General features: G+C 39.1%; 1 protein-coding gene across 1 annotated transcript in view; it reads left to right on the top strand.

The window, feature by feature from the left end:
• The first annotated feature begins 9,301 nt into the window (after positions 1-9,301).
• LAMA2 (laminin subunit alpha 2) overlaps positions 9,302-23,328 on the top strand; it is a 336,063-nt gene continuing 322,036 nt past the window's right edge. The window contains exon 1 of the mRNA XM_088533890.1: positions 9,302-9,413. Within this exon, the coding sequence (XP_088390016.1) occupies positions 9,323-9,413 (91 nt within the window). The 5' untranslated portion in view covers positions 9,302-9,322. The remainder of the gene's footprint in view (positions 9,414-23,328) is intronic.

Consider the following 23,328-nt stretch of genomic DNA (forward strand, 5'->3'; position numbering starts at 1 on the left):
AGTTGAGGCCTTGAGTTTCTCCAGCTCCCTCTGAACTGAAGCTCAGCTGATTATCGTGTCAGCCATTCCAGCCAGTGTCACCTGCGCATCTGCTGAGGGTGCACACTGGGTTGTCATCCACGATATTTACAAATCAAACACCACAGGCCCCAGCTGCAACAGCTTGATTGGAGGCCAGCTTGATATCAAGCTATTGACTATTACAATTTCAGCCTTGCAGCCCAGCCAATTCTCAGGCCATCTAATAGTCCTTTCATCCATCTTATATGTATTCAGGTCTGCAGGTTCCCAGTGAGAATCCCATTGTTTCCTAGATGTCAACTTGGGACATTAATGGCAAAAGCCTTGCTAAATTCAAAGTACATTACTTTCCACAAATCTCAAAAATGCTGGCAAACAGAAACAAAAAGTATATGCGTTTGCCCAGTGCATATAGTCATGTGATACAGCATCTTATTTTGCTTCTCTGGTGTGTAGCAAAACACTCCTTGCTCCACACAGACAGAAAAAATAAATCCCATAGTGCCTAAGATTGAAACAAATGCATGAGCAAATGAACTCTTCACAAGTCAATTGTACATTGGAAAGAAATCAGACAATTTCTTTCTCAACATCCCTGGGATAATAACTTGAAAAGAGAACAAAAATCTTGCCTGATAAAATATAAAGAGCTCCCATATCTACAATAAACTCAAGATAAGTTTCTTATCTATCAACCCTTACATTTTTCTTTCTCATTTCTTTCATGAAGAAATAGATTTTGGAGCATTTTCTGAAAGTTTACAACTGTGGACTGAGAAGGAGAAACAAAACTGAGAGACTTCCGTTCCCCTGAATATCCAGTTATTAGCCTCATATAAAACAAACCAAAGAATATTTCATGTTTTTCTTAGTCCAGATGTCAAATTAAGATGCTTTAGAATAAAAGATGGTCTCTATGACACTCAGCTTCTTACTTTTAAAGATAGAACGAAATCAGCTCTTTCATTAGAAGAATTACTTTCCATGTGCTGGTTTCTTCCTGTTTTTATGGCTTCCATGAAGAACTATTGTCTTGGATATCTAGAACTGGCACGAGATGCCTTTTTCCTGGGTACGCACCTCTAGACCAGATAAGATGGGCAGGTATGCAAGTAATGAAAACATGAAGGATTTATGCCTTAGACTAATTATATTTGACTGAAGTCATGTTAAAACCAACAGTAACGGTATCAATAAAAATAGGGCTGTATTTACTTAAAGATGCTAGTTTAATCTTTTAACTTTAAAACTTTATTTTTTATTCTAAATCTTATTTAAAAAAGATAATTAAAAAAGTGAAATATATTACTAATGGCATTAAGTAGCAAGCTGCCTTTGAGGAAGTTCATATATATTAGAAACACCTTAATTTTATATCTTAAGATTGCTAAAAGGAAAGAATGCTAGTGGTCCAGAAGTTAATGCAAAGATATTTCCTAAATAATTCACGAAATGTTATGGTCTTAATACTGCCCGCACTGCCTTCAAAATTCTTCCTTTTGTGTCTTTACAGTGATCATATGGTTTCCAGATTTCCACTTTTTTAGCTCCAGAAATAGGAATTAAAACTCAAGTGAATCAAAAAAGTTCTATATTGCAACTACTTCTAAATTCACAGTTTTAAGGCTGTGCATGGGCTCTGCAGCTTCCTTATCGAATGGAAAATTATGCTACAGCTTTAATAAAGCGAGTTGTTATTTGGCCAACCATATGGCCAAAAATGTGACCTTTGCTACATTTTTTTACAGTATTCCCAGGTTTTTCTAGTGAAAAAGTATGCATATCAACATCTGAACAAAATAGGTGAGAATATACTTTGTATCTATCACTTAGCAGATTAGCAGAATGCAGGAGCTCTTTAAACGTCTTTTGTCTGGCCCTCTATGATTGGGAGTAAATCAACAATGGTTTAAGGGATTGAAAACTTCCTTCTTTTGATACTTTTTTTTTGCTGACTACAAGCTTTTGTATTCTATGTTAGCTCAACTGAATATTTTCAAGGATCAAAGCAAAACAACAAGGAAAAAAGAAAACCTGCTAAACTGTGCTTCCTATTAGAGTTTGCTGTTTTATACCGTGTCGCTTAATAGAAATAGCATGCATGACATTGAACTATGAGGCGTTTGCTTTCCCTAAATCAAATGGTTCAGCTGTGTCTCTGTGTTAAATCAAGCTCAAAGGATATTTATATCTTTGTATATTCCAAGGCTTTAGGCATGACCCTTTGTATAATATATGTTAAATATATATATGAATAGTTCACTGGGAACTTAACTGAAATGAATGCTGTGTGATTTTACAAACCAAAATACGTTGAAATAACTTACAGAGAAAAGAATAAATTATTCCTTGAGATACACATTACTGAGTTCTCACTGAAGACTGAATTTCTATAAACGTTCTTGGTTAATGTAATTACTGAATTTGGCTCACTTAATGCAGCTCTGGATATTTTTATGAACTATTTAAATACTTTTTGACAAAGTGTGGTAGCATTTTTGATGAAATTAAAATTTTGAAATTTTTGGAAAAAAAAATTTATCAGAATTTGTAGCAAGAGTTCTGGAAAGCAGACAGAGATACAATGTTACATTCTTCTTAATTTGTTTTTCATCTACCTGTCATATAACTTCCACATGTACTATTTCCTGAGCGTGTGCCACTTTTATCACAGGTCAGATTTCCTATATAAAAATTGTCATCGTCTTCAATTATACTGTGATAGAAAGATCCAAAAGCCTTGATCCCAAAAATGCCAAAGATTTTTCATTAGCGTTATCAGTCAGCCCAGTAAGAGGCAACTGATCTCGCTAATTCAAATACTTCATGATCACTTCAGTTGCCCTCACTACCACTTGGATGATAAAGACATTTTTCTAAATGCTTTGCTAGGCTAAGGCCTGGTTTGACTCTTTGAAGTCCCTGGGAAGAGTATGGGCTGTGCTTTGGGCAGTCCATATGGCTATCCTTGTACCATGCTACTTCCCAGTCTGTGAATTCTGTCTGTAATTGTAACAGGTTTCTCTTTCATAAAGAAAGTCATCAAGAGTCTCACAGGGGGAAAATAAGCTTTGTTCAGAAATGTGAAGAAAAAAATGCTAAAACTTAAGTGAAGGAGCTAGAAATTTTGATTTTAGCAGCTGAAAATAAAATGAATATTTAAAAAAAGGAAATGTAATGCTTATATTTTTGGAGATATAAATTGGTAATAACCTAGCAAACTGATGTCTGCTCTCAGATTACTGCACCCATGTGATTTTATTGCTCTTTGGGTGCAACCTGATTGCAAATAGGAATATCACCTAAGCAACCTTATAATGCCAAAAAAATTATAGCCCAAAATGTGTAGAAGGAAACAGATGGGGCAATATCTGGAAATTTTATTTGTCAGATATCATCCATCTGTTTCTCTCCCTATCTGCATGTTTTGCAGTAATATCTATTTTTTAGCAAGGCAAGTCTATATAATTCTACAGAATTGGTTTAATCCTCTGTTTTATTATTATTATTTAAATTTTATTTTTTACAATTCATTAATGGCTGGCAGGGAAACTTAAAACCCACACTGATGATTCAGCCAAATAGACCTCATCTCCATTTCATGAGAGGCAAATTTATACTTCGGGGCAAATCGGTAGATATTAACTCTTCTTATTAATCAGTTCTAGCAGTGTTGGCAGATTCTTACAAGCAACAGACCTCTAAATAAGTGAATGATGGACTATTTTTAAATTCATTCTGAAACTGGAAAGATCATGTGTCATTTCAGAATAAGTTCTATCTTTTTGTGATGAGTATCTACTAAAACCAGTAAGGTTTTTTGGCAGTTACTCAATTCTCTGAAAACAGAGCCACAAAATTCTTTACAACAGGAATATTACTTATGGAAAGCAAGCAAAGGCTTTGGTTGTAAAAATTAAATACATACTTAACCGCCCTCTTCATTTTCTGCTCCATGTTCCTAGGTAAACACAAGCTAACCTAATATAGTTATCATTACTCTTCTTACTGTTTCTATCTCTCAGGACCAAAATTAAAATTAATACCATTTGAAATAGAACAAAGTCATAAAAAAGCAATGGCTCAAAAGGAAGGCATTAAAAATTAAGACAAGAAGTGAGTGGCTCTTCTGAATGGCATGCCATTCAGCATCCAAGATCAGGCAAGACTGACACAACTATGTTCCCTATGTATTGGTATTACAAGTATCAATATTGTGGTAGTAAGTGATACACATTTAGCTTTCTAAAAGTTAGACAAAAACTATGGCAGGAGGTGGGATGGGTGCCTGAGATTCACAGACTGACTAATTACAAGAGTGGTGAGCAAGAGGAAATGAAGAGTTTGACAGAAGAGAGGACCAAAATGTTAATGCGCTGCTCCGTGATGCCTTTTGTAGTTCCTCAAACTGTTACGGCGCTGCTCTTGCCTCTGGCCTCCTCAGGATGCAGTGACTCTTACTGTCACTGTCATGCCATTGTCGTGCTTCCCTTCACATAATCTTGCACCTCAAGTTATCATATTTGCCCTCTCTTTACTTCCTAGCCCCAGGTCTACTCTATTTCCCCCTGTAATTTCCATACATTTTTCCTTTCTTTTCTCTTCTGTAATTTTACAGAACTTCATCCTGACCTGCTGCTCTCTATAAAATTACCATTGCCTACTATCTGATGTAATATATATCATACAGTATATTTTACATGCTGTTATATCAGCCTTTAAATTGGCAACACTCAGTGATCCTAGCAACATGAGAATGGGTTTGTACCAGTATTAGATTCCTCCTTTTGTTTCCCATACATCGCTTGCTCAATCCCGATTTTTGTCTCATGCCAGCCCCTTCCCTAATACTTGTTTTGGATGAGGACAACCCTGACTTTTGGGCATCTCTAACTCCTTATTTTGGCCTGAGCCACTGACCATGTTCCCACCTTGTTCCTAAAATAGATTTGCATATGAAGTAAATTCTTTGCTGTGACTCCCATGTTTCAGCTCATCTTAACTGTGGCGTTTGATTCCTTCCTTTATACTTTACACCCTTTTTTCTCTTAGCGCTTATTTCTATTATGTCAGTCCTCAAGAACATAAACTCTATACATTTATAGTCTTCTTCAAACCCATTTTTATCATCAGAATTCATTAAAAACCTTCACATTTTTATCCAATGGTAACAAAAATATTCAGTTATAGAGATTCCCAAATTAGTCCTTGCCTGATTCTACTCACACCTTTCTTTCAGCCCAACAGTTCTCATTTCAGCACATGCTACTATTAGTGCCCCTTTAGCTACTTCTGCTGTTGCTGGAAGGTTTGGTATCAATCGTCACTTTTCCCAAACTGTCACAGGCCCCAGTGTACCAGCAGGCCCTGTAGCCTCTTATCTCCCCCTGCTACAGGTTTAGCTGCCTGTGCACAAGGCCTGTGTAACCTCCTGCCAGGCAGTGGTGACAGAGCTGGGCAAGAAAGAGCTGGGAGAAGCCTTGCCAGGGTCTCCGCTTTACATGGGAGCTGTGTTTAAGCTCCAGCTCTCGCCCCGGGTCTCTGCCCGCACTATGTCATAGGTGTGCCTGTGCCTGGCCCTGTGCCTTGCTGATCCAGGCCTGATCTCCAGACTTGAGTGTCTTGGCTTGACCTCAGACCTGTCTCATCATCACAGGCCTTTCTGGAGAGCTGGACTCTTAGCTCCTAGCCTGGTAACTGTCACCAGACCTGCTCTGGTTCAGTTAATGTGGTATTGTGCACTGTCGGTGAGGACACTTGCCTGCCTGCCTGCATGTTGTCCTTGGCTTTGTTTTTGCCACCCCTTTTGGAGCAGGCCCCTCTTGCTGCTTCTTGATATAGCCAGGCATTTTGCTGTATGACACTACTTTCTATGGGTCAGATGTGCAAAATTTAGTCTACCTAGTAAGCCCACAGGTCATGCTATGGAAACACAGGGCAAACTGTGTGCTTCCAAACTATTCACGTTTACAGCTTTGGTATGCAATTATGGAAACATCAGGGAAAAGGTCAGGTAAATAATGTATATTTAGTTTAAGGTATAATATTGATATTTGAAGAAGTAGAGATCCCTATAACAAATCTGCTGTTGACTTCAATAATTCGTGAGCCATACTTTGCAGAAAACTAAAAAGATGAAAACATAGAATCATAGGATCATAGAATGCTTAAGGTTGGAAGGGACCTCTAGAGGTCATCTAGTCCACACGCAGGGTCACCTAGAGCACGTGGCACAGGACTGCGTCCAAGCGGGTTTTGAAGATCTCCAACAACCTCTCTGGGCAGCCTGTCCCAGTGCTCTGTCACCCTCACTGTTAAGAAATTTTTCCTTAAGTTCCTGTGGAAATTTTGATGCTTCAGGTTCTGGCTGTTTCCTCTAGTTCTGTCAGCAGCCACCAGTGAAAAGAGGCCAGCACCATCCTCCTCATTGCCTCCCTTGAGGTACTTATAGACACTGATCAGATCCCCCCTCAGCCTTCTCTTCTCCAGGCTGAACAGGCCCAGCTCTCTCAGTCTTTCCTCATAAACGCAGGGACAGACACTGACAAAGTAGTACTTTTTGCTTTCAAGACTAATAGCAAATCGAGAAGCTGCAAAGGCAAGTAGGAAGGGCTAGTAGACAGAAGAAAACAGTTGATGAGTGAATTTACTTATCTTTCAATATGAATATAAAGGCTGACAAGATGTGAGTGACATTTGAACATATAACCAAAACAAGTATCTGTTTCAGCTCCTTTAAGTGATGAATCCATATCTAAGCCTTCTACCTAAGTTCTGACAACGTATTTTCATAAAGAAGTGGAGGCTTTTGCCTTCAGGTCTCACTGGCAGTTTCCACAGTCTGTTTCAAGAGAGTGACAAACTGATCCATAGAGTTTGCAGCTCTACAAGCTTTGGGAAGAATTTCTCCATTTGGGGGAGTACGCCACTCGCTAGTATATCTTTCTTGCAACAGTTGCTATTATGTCTGATCTAATAAGCCTGACACTCCTTCAAAACAAATAAATGTGCTTTTAGAATCCAACTGACACAGGTGAAGTAAAATCTGACCTATAAAATTGTCATTGAATTCTCCAAATTACATGAGTATACTTGGAGGAAAATGATTTTACTCTGGGTACTGTACTTGGCTAGCAAACTCCTCTTGAAGGAGATGTATACATCTCCTTTCAGTCACAATTTTTGTATGAAGGAAACCAACAGCCAAGGAGCAACTAGATGCAGTTACTGATTCAATGGCTAAATAGTGTGAGAGAAAAAAAACTAGAGAATAGTGTCATAAATACCCTCCATCTTATCATCATATATCACTGACTATATACATATTCCCCAGCAAATCAAATAATTTTCAAGTTGAAAATCATCAAGATGAATCTTGAACTTGGCTTTCCCAGTAAGATGTGCAGAAAGGCCACTACATCATCTCTTGGCAAGGAGAGTGGAGTGTTTTCCATTTGCTTATGAGTGACAAATGGCTGAACACTAAAAGAGCATTATTGTTGCTGCACTTTACTGGAAGAAAATGCATAACAATTCCTAGAATGTCTTAGAAGTAACGGCATCCTTTAACAAAAATACAAGGACCAGAACCGATGTTATTTTGGGAAAAAAAAAAAAAAAAAAAAAAAAAAAAAAGTGCAGTTACTGCGAAGAGAAAGGACAAGTCTACTCAATATGGGGTAACTGCAAAAGAAACAAATAGCCTGTGTTGCTCGATGCAACAGTCTATTATAAACAAAATACTGTGTTCTCTTGAATTTGGCTTTGAAATAACTGGCATATTTACCAATAGAAAGGGCTGTTTTAGCTTCGAGAGCACCAAACTCTCAAGACTTGCAGTTTTATTGAAAACATGCTTTCATTGAAATTCGCAAAGCTTCTCTCAAGTCCATCTCTCCAGCCTGTCCAGATCCTTCTGAATGGCTGCACAGCACTCTGCCTGCACTGCTCCTGGTTTTGTGTTACTAGCAGACATGTGGAGGGTGTACTCGGTTCCTTCATCCAGGTCACCGACAAGTAGGTTGAACAAGACTGGCCCCAAGACAACCCCGGGGGACACTGCTAGCTGCAGGCCTCCAAAGAGACTCTGTGCCACTGAGCACAACCACCGAGCTCTGCCTTTCATCCAGTTCTCAGTCCACCTCACTGCCCGCTCCAGCCCGCACCTCCTGAGCTTGCCTACAAGCCCTGTGTTACAAGAGACAGCGTTGAAAGCGTCGAAAGAGACTTGCTCGAGTCACGGCAGACAATATTCACTGCTCTCTCCCCTCATTTCTCCAGCTAGTCACCCCATCGCAGAAGGCTACGAGGTGGTTAAGCACCAATTCCCCTCTGTGAATCCATGCTCGCTATTCATGATCACCTTCTTATCCTTCCACGCTCACTATTCATGATCACCTTCTTATCCTTCACCTTCATGGAGATAGCATCCAGGTCATTGCATCACTGCTCTAGAGATCAAGGTGAGGCTGACTGCTTTTCATCAACGTATTCTGTTTTTGTTTACTTTTTTTTTTTGTAATTGCTTAAGTGTGCATTACATAATAGATTTTAAATAGCATCTTATTTAATTCAACCGTCATTTTTCTTTTCTGTAATAAGATGGGATTTTTTGTCATATGTGGTTAGAATTGACACACTATCCCAAAACACAGTGAAAAACGTATTATTTATTTGCAATTATAGTTTCTGAAGAACTACCCAGATTTTTTTTTTCTCCACAGCACAGGTATATTTATATCTTTTATATAATTTGATAAATGTTTCCTTTTTCAAAAAGTGACATTACAGGAACATTTCTGAAAGACATAAGCATTGTCTCCTAGACTCTTTTGTAAGCGAGACTTGCAGGAAGGCAGCAACGGAAACCAGTCATGATGGCGGATAGGAGGCAGACGGCTGGTGAACTGAAGCTCCAATCCACCTGCACAAACCCCTTGGGACACGCAGCCATCTCTATAAGGGCTCCTGATGAAGCAAACTGCCCGCGATAGGTGCAGAGCTCTGGTGTGGAACCGAGTCTCGGTCTCGGCCTGGCGCTGATGTTAATGGCGCCGCCAGGCCGCGATGGCGGCAGCGGCCGTTGGGGCACGTGCGGCGCCTCGCGCCTCGGCCGCTCCCGCTCCCCGGCCGCGCTCCCCGCCCCGGCCGCGGCCGCGGAGGCGCGGGCGGGGCGGCGGGGCGGGCTGGGGCAGCTCCCCGCCCGCCGGCGCCGGGGCCTGCCCTCCCTCGCCGCCCTGCCCGGCCGGCCGCGCTCACTCGCCGCAGCGGGACGGGGAGCAGCGCGGCTGCCCCGGGAGCCATGGCAGCGGAGAGCTGGCTGCTGCTCGCGCTCCTCGTGGCCGCGCTGGGCAGCCGCGGCCAGCAGCCGCCGCCGCCGCCGCCGCAGAGAGGTACGGGGGGCGGCAGCCCGCGCCCCGCTCACCCCGCCGCGCCGTGCGGGGCGCGCAGGGGCGGCGGGCGCCTCGCGCTGGGGCGTCCCGAGGCGGCGGCGGGGAGGGGGCACCGCGGCCGGGCGGCTCCGGGGCGCCGCTGCCCTCGGCCCGTGACCGGCGGGCTGCGGCTCCGCTCCCCCGCGCCGTGGGCGCCGGGCGCGGAGCGGGCGGGTCGCCCCGAGCGGCGTTAGGTCAACGCCGAGCCGGAGCCCCAGGTGCCGCAGAGCCGCCCGAAAGATCGGACAGGTTGATGCGCAAGCAGGAGAGAAATGGACTTTATTAAACTTGTCCCCGGCAGACACTTCGTCTCTTCTCGCGCCCGCACTTGTTGCTGTTCACGGTTTTAACTTTGTTAAAAAGTTTTCTGTAAGGAGACACCGCGGGTGTGTTAGGCTAAATCGAATTGCAAGTCGCTGGGGTAACAGCTGCTAGTTGATGTCCCAGTATAGCCTGAACGCTTTGGGTTAGGAGTTTTTGGTAAGTTTAGGGTTTGCTCTAGTTTAGAAAACATGACAAGCTGTCATTTCAGGAGGGAAAAGTGTTTCAAGCAGCTGACTCCTTAGTACTAACTTTAATTTGCGGGAGCAAATGATAGCTGATAAGTATCTCTGCAAATCCTAGAGTAACCCTGCCTAGAAACTTAGCAAGAAACAAACTGCTTTTAGGTGGTGATAGGTAAACACTGAAGAGTGAGATTTTAAAAGTAGAGCATTGAATATATAGTGCCTCTTGCATTTGCTTCTTGCTTTTTCTGCTAGCTATTTTTTTTTCTGGCCATAAAAACACCGATTTTGGCATTTCTTAAAAGTGTGTTCTTCTCTATTCAGTGTCACATTTTTTTAAACTTTGCAATGAAGAGATGGGATGTGGGGGTCTGCACCATTGGTATCATGTTATAATGGAGCTCTGGTAATGCAACGAGAAGCTCTAACACTTTTAATTAAATGTTAATAATGTGTTGATGGGACCTTCTCAACCTCACAGTAGAATTCAAGTGCTAGCCTGCCAGATTTTTAAGCTATTTATTATCTTCTGGACTTCTTTGTAAGCTCAGTTACAGCTGCTAGGAGGTGCTAGTACTGTGGAGATAGCCCTGTGTTCCCGGGACAACAAGGTAATCAACTCCACTGTGATCCAAAAAGTTTGAAAAAGTCTGACTTCATTGAAGTCCTGGGGGAGTTGTAACATGTAAAAGAATCAAGAATGTTACTACTTTTTTTTTTTTTTTTAATCTTATAACATTTGTTATTCTGGTTATTAGTTACTTGGTAGCCACTGCGACACTGGATGTTACCCTATAGTTGTTACTCTATAATTGTTAGCACCACTCAGCTGTCTGTGGAGAAAATTATGTAACACACTTGGGATGCTTTGAAAAATAACATTTGAGACATCACAATGAATTCCCATGCCGTTTTTTAGAACGGAACAGTTCAAGAACATCTTGCACCTCAAACATAGGAACAGTCTGTATTTTTTTTAAGCTTGTGGAAGATTTATTGTGGTCAAAAACCTGGAATTAATTTTAAGTTTTCTTTCAGCTGCATATGTTATTTGTTGTTCTCTTGTTTGAACACTAAGTAATTTTGTAGAACATCTCATAAAATGTCAGAAGCAAAGCATGTGCATTATATAATGCTGTTTCTTGAACTTTCTCTGTGGGCTCTGCTGCTGATATCAGTGGACGTAACTCAGTGCAGTACAGGTGTTCCTTAGCAATCACAAATATAATTTGGCTTCAGGAGGTGACAGATTAGGTGCTCTTAAGTCAGAGTGAAATTTCTCATATGAAAGGGGTCAGCATCCACCTAGAATTAAACATTGCTGGTGTCAGTCAGATAATGGATGGTGGTAGTGTCATCAATATTTTAATTCTGTGTGTAGGTAGAGTTTTCTAAAGCAATTCTAGAGTTTGGTTCGAAACTGCTCTCACTGTGTTATCTCATGGAAATGGGCAGTTACAAGATCCCTTCCTTTCTCAAATCCATCCATACATATGCACTGTGCTCTGAAGAGTCAATAGGGAGGGATGTTCTTTGCCTCATCTATTGCAAAGTGAGAAAAAGGAACAAGGGATAGAGCAGTAAGTAGACATTCATATCTACTTTGTGACAGAGAGTCTTAAATCGCTTCCTGCCATGCTGCACAAGTGCAGTCATGTAACAGCAGTCGGCACCGCCACCACTGTGATGCTCCGTTTGGTAGGAATGTCTAATTCATATAACTTTCCTTTTCCACTCTTGATTCTTAGTTGAGCCCAGTGGTTTCCCTGCCTAGTTTTTACTTCTTCTGAAACTTCTATAATTATTTGGATCGTCATGACAAAAGAAACTAAGGGATAGAATAGGTAGTTATGTGTTTTACCTGGATAATGACAGCAAGCTTTTTGTGGATATTATTTTTGGTGGGAGGTCAGATATATATCTGTAGCACTGCACATAGATAGAGATTTGAAGAGCCAAAGATGCAGATGATAAAGAATTTCTACTTTCCATATTAAGAGCACTTAAGGGCATATGTCATGTGGATTCAGATTCTGGAAAAAAAAATACATCTAGTAAGATAAAGCAAAATGTAAGTTTCCTTTTTCTTTATAGGGATGTCTTTAGAGTAAGGTCGCTTTTCAAAAATGACTATAACACACAAAACAGTACATTGTAATCTTGATATGGAAAGCCTCACCATCCTCCTTCATGGCATTTAACCATTTGGCTTCATTTGCAGAAGCAATTTATTCATATGAGAGAATAATTTTGCTGAACTTGATCTGCATTTTGAAAGAACAAGACTTAGGTGGTTATCATCTAATTCCTTCCTAAAAACAATTTGAACCTGGTGTACAATTCAATCAGTTTTGAAAGAGATGTAGAAATCTCAAAGACAATTTAGTTCTGAAGATTTTGTGAAAATAAATTTGGGGAAAAGAACCCCAGAGAGTCCCTATTAAGGAAGGGGAAGGTGGAATTTAGCCTTTAGCTTATCCTTTCAGACTGGTCAGTCAACATATGTGGAGATCTGGGGGTGGTGAATCTTTCTGTTGGAATAGGGTCCATATGATGTCTAAAATTCTATGTATGCTTTTTTAGAAAGTGGAATTTGTTAGTACATATTTCAGGACTGTATAACAGGTAACATGCCCTGTTCACTGGCGGTGCAGTATGTGTATATAGTATGCCCTTGTTACATTCATTCTATATTCTATTAAATGCTCTTGCAGTTAGACTTTTGCCGACCTGGAAACTAGATATTCAAAATATACATTTACAAAAACAAATCTTGATTGGTTCTAGAAACTCTACCAGGACTATTTAGAGTTGCTTGATCAGTAGGGATTAAACAGACCAAAATATGTATACATTTGTTTAATTTTTTTCCAAACAATAAATAAAACCCAAGGCAAACTTTAACTTAAAAAATCCACATTATTTGATTTTACTCTTGCCTTTTTTTTTTTTTTTCTTTTTGTGGGAGTCTTTCTTAAAATACTTAAGTCAGTTAAGTCAGAACAGTGGCTCTTTAACCTGTTCCAAGTACCCTTTAAAATAATACAGCAAACAATCATTTCTAATTAATTCAGGCTGGAGGAAGGAATCCACCCACACATGTTCTTATTTCTTATCCAGCTACTTGGACTGACAGTTTTTGGAGATGATCATATTTTGCAATGAGAGAAAACTGCACCATGGATTCTTGTTGCAGTTTGTTTTTCCTTAAGTTCAGATTTCTTATTTTCTAAGTGAAGAAGGGTAAAAGGCCCCTAGTACATGCCAATATGAACCAATGTTTATAGCCGATTCTCTCGTCTTTCTCACCTTTCTTTTAGACAAGCCCCTGATTATTGGATATTTTTCTTTCTAAAGGAGCTCTGTGCCTACAATATCAGAGAGCTCTTATGTCACACACCAACAATAACTTAGATCACACTAACAATAATGTAGCTGTATCTTGCTTACAGACATAAAGACCAAAATGTTTGATAAACTTTATTGTGAACCCCTCTATGCCTTTAAAGGAGCAAAGGGAATTCCTGGATTGTGACCAGGAAAGCTAGTTCAAGAGCCCTCTCCTGCTGATCATTCCATGTAATTCTCCTGTACCAGCTACTGTGGTCAACAGCAGATTCCTAGCTCTTGCTGTCTGCAGTTTTGGTGTTCTCTGCAATCCAAAAAGTCAAGTGAGATGCACAAGAAAACATCAATAATTGTGAACTGCTTCTGTGCCATGTATAAGGCAGGGAGTGAATCTTTTATTCTAATTTTAGGATCGATTTTGAATTAAAAAAAAAAAAAGATTTTCAGAAAAGTAACTTGAGTTAATGTGACTTTTGTCCTGAGAAGTAACAGAAATGCCTAGGATTGGTGAAAGCAAACAAAACAAATAGCTTTTCCTGACCACTTTTTTTAGCAACTCAATATCCATCAGTTGCCCCTTACCATCACAAAGTCTTTTACTAAGACTGTGTTCCCTGCGGGATCCTCCCAGCAGACATTATCTCTGAGTCAGTCCTCGTAATGACATTAGGCTGCAAAGCAGCTGTAGCAGTTTGATGCCAGGGAGCCATTGTGAAACCTCAAGAAGAGTAATGAGCATTCCTGCACAGTAGATTATCCAAATATCATTACAAAATCTTGTCCAGTTCCAACTGACACGTGTATCTGCTACTGTGGCAATTCATGGAGTTTGAGCTGTAATAAGAAGAGAGTTAACAAAAAGCGACAAAATTAGTGTTTTGGGGTTTTTTTTGTGGCTTCAGCTGACTATAGCTTCCCATTCTTCACCTCCATCAAGTCTTTATGGTCGGCTGGGGAGAATCAGAAGAATTCTTCATGAGAAGAATTTGGAAAATTACTCCAGATACCCTGTATAAAATTATTGCTATGGGAAAGAGGTGCAAAAATGGAGATCATTAGCAATCAGGAATGGAGAATTGTGAGAATTTTCCACACACTTTCACTGTGTGAGAGTTAATTTTGGATTTTATTTGGACCTCTCCATATACATGTCCCTGGTATTTTAGCTGCCAATTTCACATGGATGAATCATGCCACTAGCAGTGCTGCTACCTTTAGATTTTGGTGGTCAGTTGGTGCTTAACAGCAGTGTATTCCTCTGTTGATGTTAGTTGCTCAACAGTCCATAATCCTGTTTGTTCCACAGAAGTAACTGGATTATCTCTGTTATAGAGAAATTTATCTTCTGTTAAGTTTCATGGAGTGTATTCTGTACTGAGAAGGCACAAGAACAATACATTTATTGTTGGTAACATTTCTGGAGAATGAATAAATGAGTAGCATTATTTGTACATATTTTTATGCTTATATGTGTTAAAATTCCTATGTTGCTGCAATATCTAATATGTTCAGATTTTTAAACTCTGCCTGTGGTAGTAGGGAATATGAGTATACTGAATTCCTGTGAAGGCCAGAGAGCACTAGGGAACAAAAAGAAATGCATGCCTGTTAAAGAAGGCAAAAATATAAATAAAATATACAGGCCTTTTGGGTTTGATGTTTTAAAACATGAGGAATAGAAATGGTGTGTTTGTGCAAATGGTGATTTATGTGTGATTCAGTTGCATGTCTGATTTAGTTGTGTGATTAGGCGTGCGTTTTTTGCAGGGCCAACAAAAAGTTGCTCTGATGGCAGAGCCCTGAAAATGCGTGTTGTATGTCTGGCTTTGAACCGTTGTTGGCCATATTGAATTTGTTAATGGTACTTAAATAATCCTTGTACCGTTTCATCCTTTGGGATAGGTTTTAGTCACCTTTTATGACAATTGTGGAAAAACCTCAACTGTGACGAAAAAGGTCTTACATGTTGTATGTGTTGTAAAATGGAATAAATTCCTCATTTACTCTTGATGTTGCTATAATTGGACAATGATTTCTGTTAATCACTGCTTTTCAAAGAAAAAAAAGCCCTTAACCATTAGTTTTAATCATTGTTTTAACAAGGAAAAAATGACATTCTGTTGAAAAATACATAATGTAATATACACATGGATTTTTTTTTTCCTGATCTCAACATCTTTCTAGAGCTGAACAGAGCTTTCTAAATTATATTATTATGCCATTATATTAAAGGTGTTGTCCAGGTTTAGGGTCTGCATAAGTGTGCTTTTCCCTTCCAGTCACTTTCTGAAAGGTTGTATAGTAAATATGGCAAATATTTTCTAAATTCGGAATAGGTGGGAAGCTTTTACATGCATACCGTATAATTATTGATTATGCATGCAGCTTCAGGTTTTCCTCCTCCAGCTGCAGCCTTGACATAGAGAACAAAGTATTAATTTGCCAACAAAATATGTTAAATATTTGTACTAACTTCATACCAGAGGGAGAAATGCACTGAGCTTGCTTGCCTTGTTGGTTGGAGTTATTTAAAAGTGAATTTAAAGCTTTTAGTTCAATGGGCAAAAGAATTTTTGTGGTAAAAGAAAGTGATGAAATAGCAGCAGTAATAATAATCAAGAGCCTGAGTCACTTGGGGGAATTAGACACTGTCTAGGAAGAACAAAGTGGAACTCAGGTCACTATATTGAGTCATGTATTGTCAAAGATAACTCATACTCTCCTTGTTTCTCCTTTCATTGCCCACTTTAGATGACAGTACCTAATGGGATCAATGAATGCAGCTGTGTTTTGGAATTCTGTTAAATTCAAGTTCAGATGACAAACAAATGGTTTGATTCATCATAATACTAATATATCCTTGGCTACTTGTGCAGTACTTTGCATAATTTTTATTCTATTTGAAATAAATGGTTGTCCCCAAAAATCTATTTAAAACTTTGACTGTTCAGACGTGGTGGTAGGTCCAAGTGCAACTCTCTGTTTCACTGGTCTACATTTTACCACCGGCTGCTGTCTTTCATCTTCATTAATCCAGCAATATTACTCAAAACAGTAAAGCCAAAGGTAGGTCACTAATAACAGTGATCAGCTCTTGGTTTAGTATCTTATTTTAGGTAGAGAAGTTTTGTTACTGACTGCACATATAGTTCCTTATGCTGGGTTTTCATTACCTATGTAATTATATTATTTGTTTTAAAAAGAGGATATTTTTTCTTTCAGAAGTGATTTATGACTTTTAATTTGAACACATGGCATACTGATATATGTACAGCTTGACAGTGCTCATCTTAAAACCGTTGCTTTGGGAACAGGAGGTGCTTTTTGAGGGGACAAGTTTGGGAGAGGAGGCTAGTTACATCTCTCTATAAACTGATGATCAAATTAATTAGATGTTCTGTGAAATGACTGCTAACAAACCAAACTGTTTCAGAAAATAACCTTTGCTTATTTAAGTCTTCTCTTTGTATTCCAGGCTCTTTAGGATTGATTACTATGGAAGCACTGTATGCAGAAGGGGATGTGATGCTGGGTCACGTGTATGAAGTAGTCTAAAAGAAAAACTGTGGTGATGAGCAAAAGAGTGAATTATACACAAAAATTTCTGATTGTGCTTTACACTACAGAGGACAGGCAGTTGCTGCCCTAAGGGCTTTGATGTAAATAGTGGAGACAGGAAGACAGAAATGCTGATTTATAAAAGTGTCAACTGCAAGTATGGGATTTGGTGCTGGCATAGATGTTTGTGAATTCAGCTTAGATTTAGATTGGTTAAAGCTAATGAGTGATACCAGTTCAGGAGCTCTAGGGGAGATGCATGTTTGGATTTGACCTTTATGGAAGAAGGGTGAAGAACTCAGTGTGAAATTGCTGTAATGACATGTAATTGTTGAAGTCAGCCTCAGTAGCAGGGAAATGGAAGCTGACAAATATGATACTAATATTTAAAGATGCCTCAAAGAGTGATCTTCAAACTATAATTTTGGAGCTGAACACGGTAGACATGATAAAGAATAGCATTATTAAATACATGGATAAGTATGTTGCGCTGCCAAGAACCAAATGGCTTTTGTAGAAGGAAATTGTAGGTGGTATCAGTATGCCTTCTGAGAGTTTGTATTAATGTTAATGTACTCGGTCTTTGAGAAAATCCCTCATAAAAGAAAGCTCTTGAACTTTGGCAGGTATCATGGAAACTGTCCAGCTGATCTGCAGGTCAGGGATAGGGCCAGGTCTAGCGACGAGCAGAGCTGCTGCGACAAGGCAAGGCTGAGGTCAAGCTGGGAAGTCAGTCTCGGAGTCAGGATCAGTGGCATCTGTGGTGCGATATAGGCTTGGCTTTAGCTGCCCTGCAGGCTAGTACTTCTCCAGTGTAGCTAGCACTTCTCCAATGTAGCTTAGAGGATGAAGGCCCAAGGCTAAGTTTGTTTGAACTACAGCGCTCCTAAGCCCACAGGTCAGGATGTGTAGGTGGAAGGCGCAGCTTAACATACACTAGTCCGTGGATGCTAACTTCTTGAAGATGGACCGTATGCCAGGGATGTACTACTGTGTATACCTGTATGTTTTAGCCTTTCCTTGGACAGTGAGCACTAGCAACAGAGAGGATACTGGGCTAGGTGGGCCTTTGTTCTCACCTGTTAGGGCAACTTTTAACTTTTCGTGTTTTTAGTTTAGGCTAAAGTTAATATATAGGCCATTTCAGACTTGGACAAGTATAGGGAGAAGACTAAAGGACAACTATTTAAAGGCTTTGATAAGCTATATGCCTGGCTGGAGTTGTGTTAGGTTTAGCTTTTAAAACACTGCTTGATTTTTAAGAAATGTGCAATGCCTGTACTGCATGGTACTGTCTGTACAATTCTACTCTAGTAGTGAAACAGAATTTGTATATTCTCTGTTGTAAAAAGGCAGTCATACGTTTCTCACAAGAAATTCTCACTGTCTCATTTCCCCCCTTGCTTTAGTTGCAAGGATTTTCGTAGGAAAACTTTGCCCAGAAGGCAAAGAATCACAGAAAATTCCAGCATGTGCGGAGCCTGCACAAGCAAGGAGAGTAGGGCCGAGGCACTGTCAACCTCACTACTGCCCTAGCAGGCCAGTAAACCCAAAGTGAAAACCACCCTGACTATAACATGCCCATGCGGACTGCCCAGTGTCAGTTACAAATGACCAGTTAGTGGAGGTTACCCATCTTTGTGTTCACATGTTCCTGTTTTGAAAGCAGGGAGTTTTCATCTTGATAACTGAGGCAGGGAATGATCGGTTCTGTGTGAAAGAGGTTGAGCAGCCTGAGTGGTGCATGGCTGGTGTTCCTTCACAGAGCCCCTGTGTCAGAGGTGGCTGGGGGAGCATTTCTGCTGCTCAGGTGTTTGACTGAACACGATGCCCAAAGGATACTGTGTTGGACTCTTCTTGCCTCATAGAATGGTTGAGTTTCTGGGAACGAGAGGAAATTTTGGTCACACAGTATGAAAATAAATATTTTCATTTAATTGAAAATACATTGATGAATTAACTCATTAATTGATCTAAGTACCTCTGTAATAAAGCCTTTAGTTTCCAAATGCTTCAACGTTATGAAGAACATCGAGTGAGTTGAAATTAGTGCTCAATCTGTTTCACAAGTTCAAGTAATTATTAACTTTTGTGTTAAAAAGCCATTGTATTCTGCAGAGCAGAGCTCTTAAAACACTTCTTGATTTTTAAGAAATGTGAAATGTGTCTACTGCATGGCATTGTCTGTACAATTCTGCTCTAGTAGTGAAACAGAATTTGTATATTCTCTGTTGTAAAATCTGCTGCAGCAAATCCATGGAGAATACAGGGAAATAATGTTCTTATTCACTACCTGTTTTTTATTTGAAATCTCTAAATAAAAACCCAAAACCCATACCTTCATATAAATTATCAAAGGTGTGGTGTACCCATTTTGGTGCAACAGTTAGGCTTACCTGAAGTCAAGAAAATCTTGACTGCCGAGGCAAGAATTTTATTCTCAGACCTGATACAGGGAGCAAACACCATGTTTTGTTCTGTCTTAATGTGCTGCTGAGCATATGTATATATGTAAGAAGTTTATTTTTGCTATGACTGGAAGAATGAGGAGTCAGAGGGGCTGTCAGAATGAATAGCTTAAACCAAAACATTAGCTTCAGTTAAAACCTAGAGAGCGAATTGCTACACGGAGTTATTAAGAAGGATTTAATGCTGTTTCCTGTTTACATGAGGCTTTGTTTTTCCAAAGTCAGGCCCTAGACTTCATAGTAGGCCATAAGTACTAAAGAAAGACAATTAGCTTTTAAGAAAAAACTTCTTGTGGAAATATGTGAGGGGAAAATCTTTCAGACAACATATGCAGATTCATAGTAATCTCTTTGTTAAGACTTAAAGCTGTGTCCAAGCTGAAGTGTTTTGGTTGTACCAACTGGGCTGAAGAAACAGTTGTTCTGAATCTGTGAGGATCAAAACACTGATTGGCGTGCCGTCCACAGGAATTTTTAGATTCCCACTGTTTCTTCCATGAACTCTGGTCATTCCTGCACACCCACATAGGAGAGTATGTGTGTTCAATGAAAAGGTGCCCAATGGTAATTTCAAACATGTAATTCTTTGTGTACAAATGTTCCTTGTAAATTTTAGCAGTGCAAAGAGATTTCAGCACAGGATCCATGCTTTATCAGCTTACATATATTACATAATAGGCTTGAAGCTCCAACTTCCAAAAGCCTGTTCTTAGAGGTACTTGTTTCGCTTCTATTAGCAATGCCTTTTTTTTTTTTTTTTTTTTTTTTTGATAGACCGAATGTGTAAGAATAATTTTAGGCTTTTTGAACCTAAACAGATTTTAAGATATGATGCTGTCAGCCAAATTTCCACTGTGAAATGTAATTAACATGAAAGAAAGTAAGCATACTTGTCTAAATAATGTTTTTATTTTTTTTAAAGCACGCACACACACACACAGACATACACACTTTTTTTTTCTTCCTGAATAGTTTTGTTTTTGAATAAAACTTCAAATTATTATCTATTTTAGCTCTAATTATTGTTACTAGAAGTTTGGTCTTACTAAAAGCTTTCTCCGTATTCTGAATTCAATTTTTGCCCCTCAGTGTGCCATACTGAAGGACTTTAGATTCATCACAACATATATTACTTGGCTCTAAGTTGGAATGTACCTAACTTTGAGAATAACTGTACTATTAAGGTGCATCGAAATACCAACAGAGTTTTTTTCAGTAGTAAATTTTTAAGAAAGTTCTAAGCTAGACACAGAGTATATTTCATATCCTTACAGGAAGTCTTTTGTGTTCCAGGCTTTTTTATTATTATTCTCTTCTCTTTCTCTGTGGAATGCCCCTGCATAGTTCCCATTAATGGAAATTACTTGTATCTATTCCGAATAGATGTGTTTTCGGAAAGTGAGGTAAGGTCCAAAATCAGAGATGAAGCTTATACTCTGCTATTGGGTAAATGCATCATTCTTCTGAAAAAATGGATGAATAATGGGATATTTAATTAATTTTAGTATTCTGTTAACATAATTACATCTGGTAGTTTCATGATGTGTGACCACATTCTAACTCTCCTTGAATCTGACAGTTTTCTTGGTGCAAGACCTGAAACGTAAAGATGAGTTTCACACACCTTGGAAGGTTTTGCCCTTGATTCAGTCTTGATTTCAGTCTTCAGATTCAGCAGAAGTTAGACTCCATCCACGACTCCTATATAAGGACAAGGCGACTCCAGTAGTTTGCTTGCCTATTGATCAGTCTTATGCTTCAGGAACTGGGGAGTGAGGACTGCTGAGGAATGATAGGTTGGTCAGTTCTCTTCCCTTACTTGTTTGGTATTTGCTTTCTATTGGTTCCAAGCAATTTCTACAAGAAAGCCAAAAATATACTACCAGAAATAATTGCTGTCTTTTGTTATATTAAACTATGTGAGATGTGTGATGGTGGATTATTTGTTTTCTTAAAAACAGGAATGACAAGTATGTGTTTTTAAAATGTTGTGTTTACCCTTTTCTCCACATCACTGAGGATCACCTTAATATAAAGACGGCCACACAAAATGCTGTATAAATAGTTGAAAATACTGGCCTTTATTTCAATTGAAATCCTTCCAATGATGTTGTTTAATAAATGTTTGCATCAGTACGAGATGTTTTGTGTTTGCAAAGACCCCAGAAGAGCAAGTAATACATGAAAGATGTGCAAGAAGTTCAGCGGCCTTATAAATCAGGACGCAGTATATCTTTTTTTGTAATAAACTAATACAAAATTGATGTATGAGTAATTTAAGCAGGAAGTTATAAATTTAAATGTTAAAAAATAATGTCCTAGATTTGCATCTGGATTTTGTTACTAGTCTCAAGATGCTACCCAGAGCAGCAGTATGCAGCATGGGAAACCTTACAGTGCTGTGAATCTTTCAACATTATGCCTTCTAATCTGAGCATGGTTTCCTGTAGTATTGCTGATATGCCAGAGAAAACAAGCTTCTGTCCAAAATCAACCTCTGTTTTAAATGGATGCTCTTTGTTATCCCTGTTTGCGCTATAATTTGCTATTAACTGTTCCCTATCACAAAAGGAAGAACATGATTGCGTTCACTTTTGTGGGTAGACTAGCTTCTAAATAATAAGCAATTGTGGCTTACGTGATTCTTTAGTTCAAATGTAATTAAGTATTATTTTATGCTACATTTAAGTGTAAAAATACTTCTATTCAAAGCAGTGACTTCTAAGTAACTAACTACTTTCATATTTCTTCGATAGGAGTAAAACTCTTGCATCTATTCACTGTGATGATGAAATTACTGTGATTTGGCTTTCTCAAAATAAGCATTTTTTTGTAGTTTAATTACAAAATGTTGGTTTTGGAATTCACACTGGAAACTTCTACTGGAAGTCTGCCTAGGCATTAACAAGGGAAGAGAAGGGACCGAATCCTGGGGCTTTTATTCACAAAGTCTATTCAGCACTCGGAAAAAAGTGACAGCAAAATAGATCGTTTTGTTTGTTCATACAAAACTTTGCTCTTAAGAGTTTAATTCTGCAATGTAATTGGTTTTACTTTATTTCAAGTAAATGACAAAAAGAGAAATTCAGTGCCTTTTTGCTCTAAAATGTGCACAGCTATGCAGTAGCCCACCATCTCACTTAGGAATTTTCATGTTGTAAAGACACAAAGTTTAGAGAGGCATGTGCTCTTATGCTGGGAGCATCTTAACATTACATTTCTTTATTAACCAATAAAGTATTTCAGAAGCATGACAAAACACACACACAAAAAAGCTGCTACAGAGACCCAAGCCAGTGAGACATAAAGAGCTGTGGGGAGTATATATACTATTAACAGTAGGCATGTAGCTCGGTTAGGGAGTTACTTTTTCTATTACTAATATAGAAATATAGCTGTATAAAACTTGTATAAGAACTACGTTTCTGTACTAGTGATCAAAAAACTAGCCAGTAACTGATATAGTTATCTTCTTTTTGCTTATGGCAAATCAAAGAAGGGATCTGAGATGCTCTAATTTGCCTTCTGAATGAGGCTTGCTCTTTTCTTTATTTGGAAAGGCAGATTTACTTGCCCCTTTTTGGATACTTTGCATTTTTGTTTGATACTCAGATGCTTGGTACAGGGACAGAATTAATACAAGTGATTTTGTAATTGGTGAGACCCCTACTGTAAAGCTGGAAGAACAAGGAAATAAAACCTTGAAAAAATTAGATCTGTTATGTTGAAAGATGATACTGTGCCTGTCTGCATCACTGGAGTGTCATGTTTCCTTTCCCTCTATCTGCACCTAATGAATATTTAAGAACTCAGAGGGGAACAGGTTCAGTAAGAAAAGTAAAAATAGCTACTGCCTTCTTCTCCACTGGTTTGGAATTTCTGCAAGTACCTTAAAAGCTGCGAAACCTGGATTTAAGTCATTTTAGACAAGTCTGGATACGTTCTCTGACACTGAGGCACTCAGTTTGTTTCAGCAATGCGTCTCTAAAGTCTTAT

This window comes from Tinamus guttatus, unplaced genomic scaffold, assembly GCF_059628265.1.
Source record: "Tinamus guttatus ecotype Peru unplaced genomic scaffold, ASM5962826v1 Tinamus_guttatus_pri_ptg000525l, whole genome shotgun sequence".
Classification (NCBI taxonomy): Eukaryota; Metazoa; Chordata; class Aves; order Tinamiformes; family Tinamidae; genus Tinamus; species Tinamus guttatus.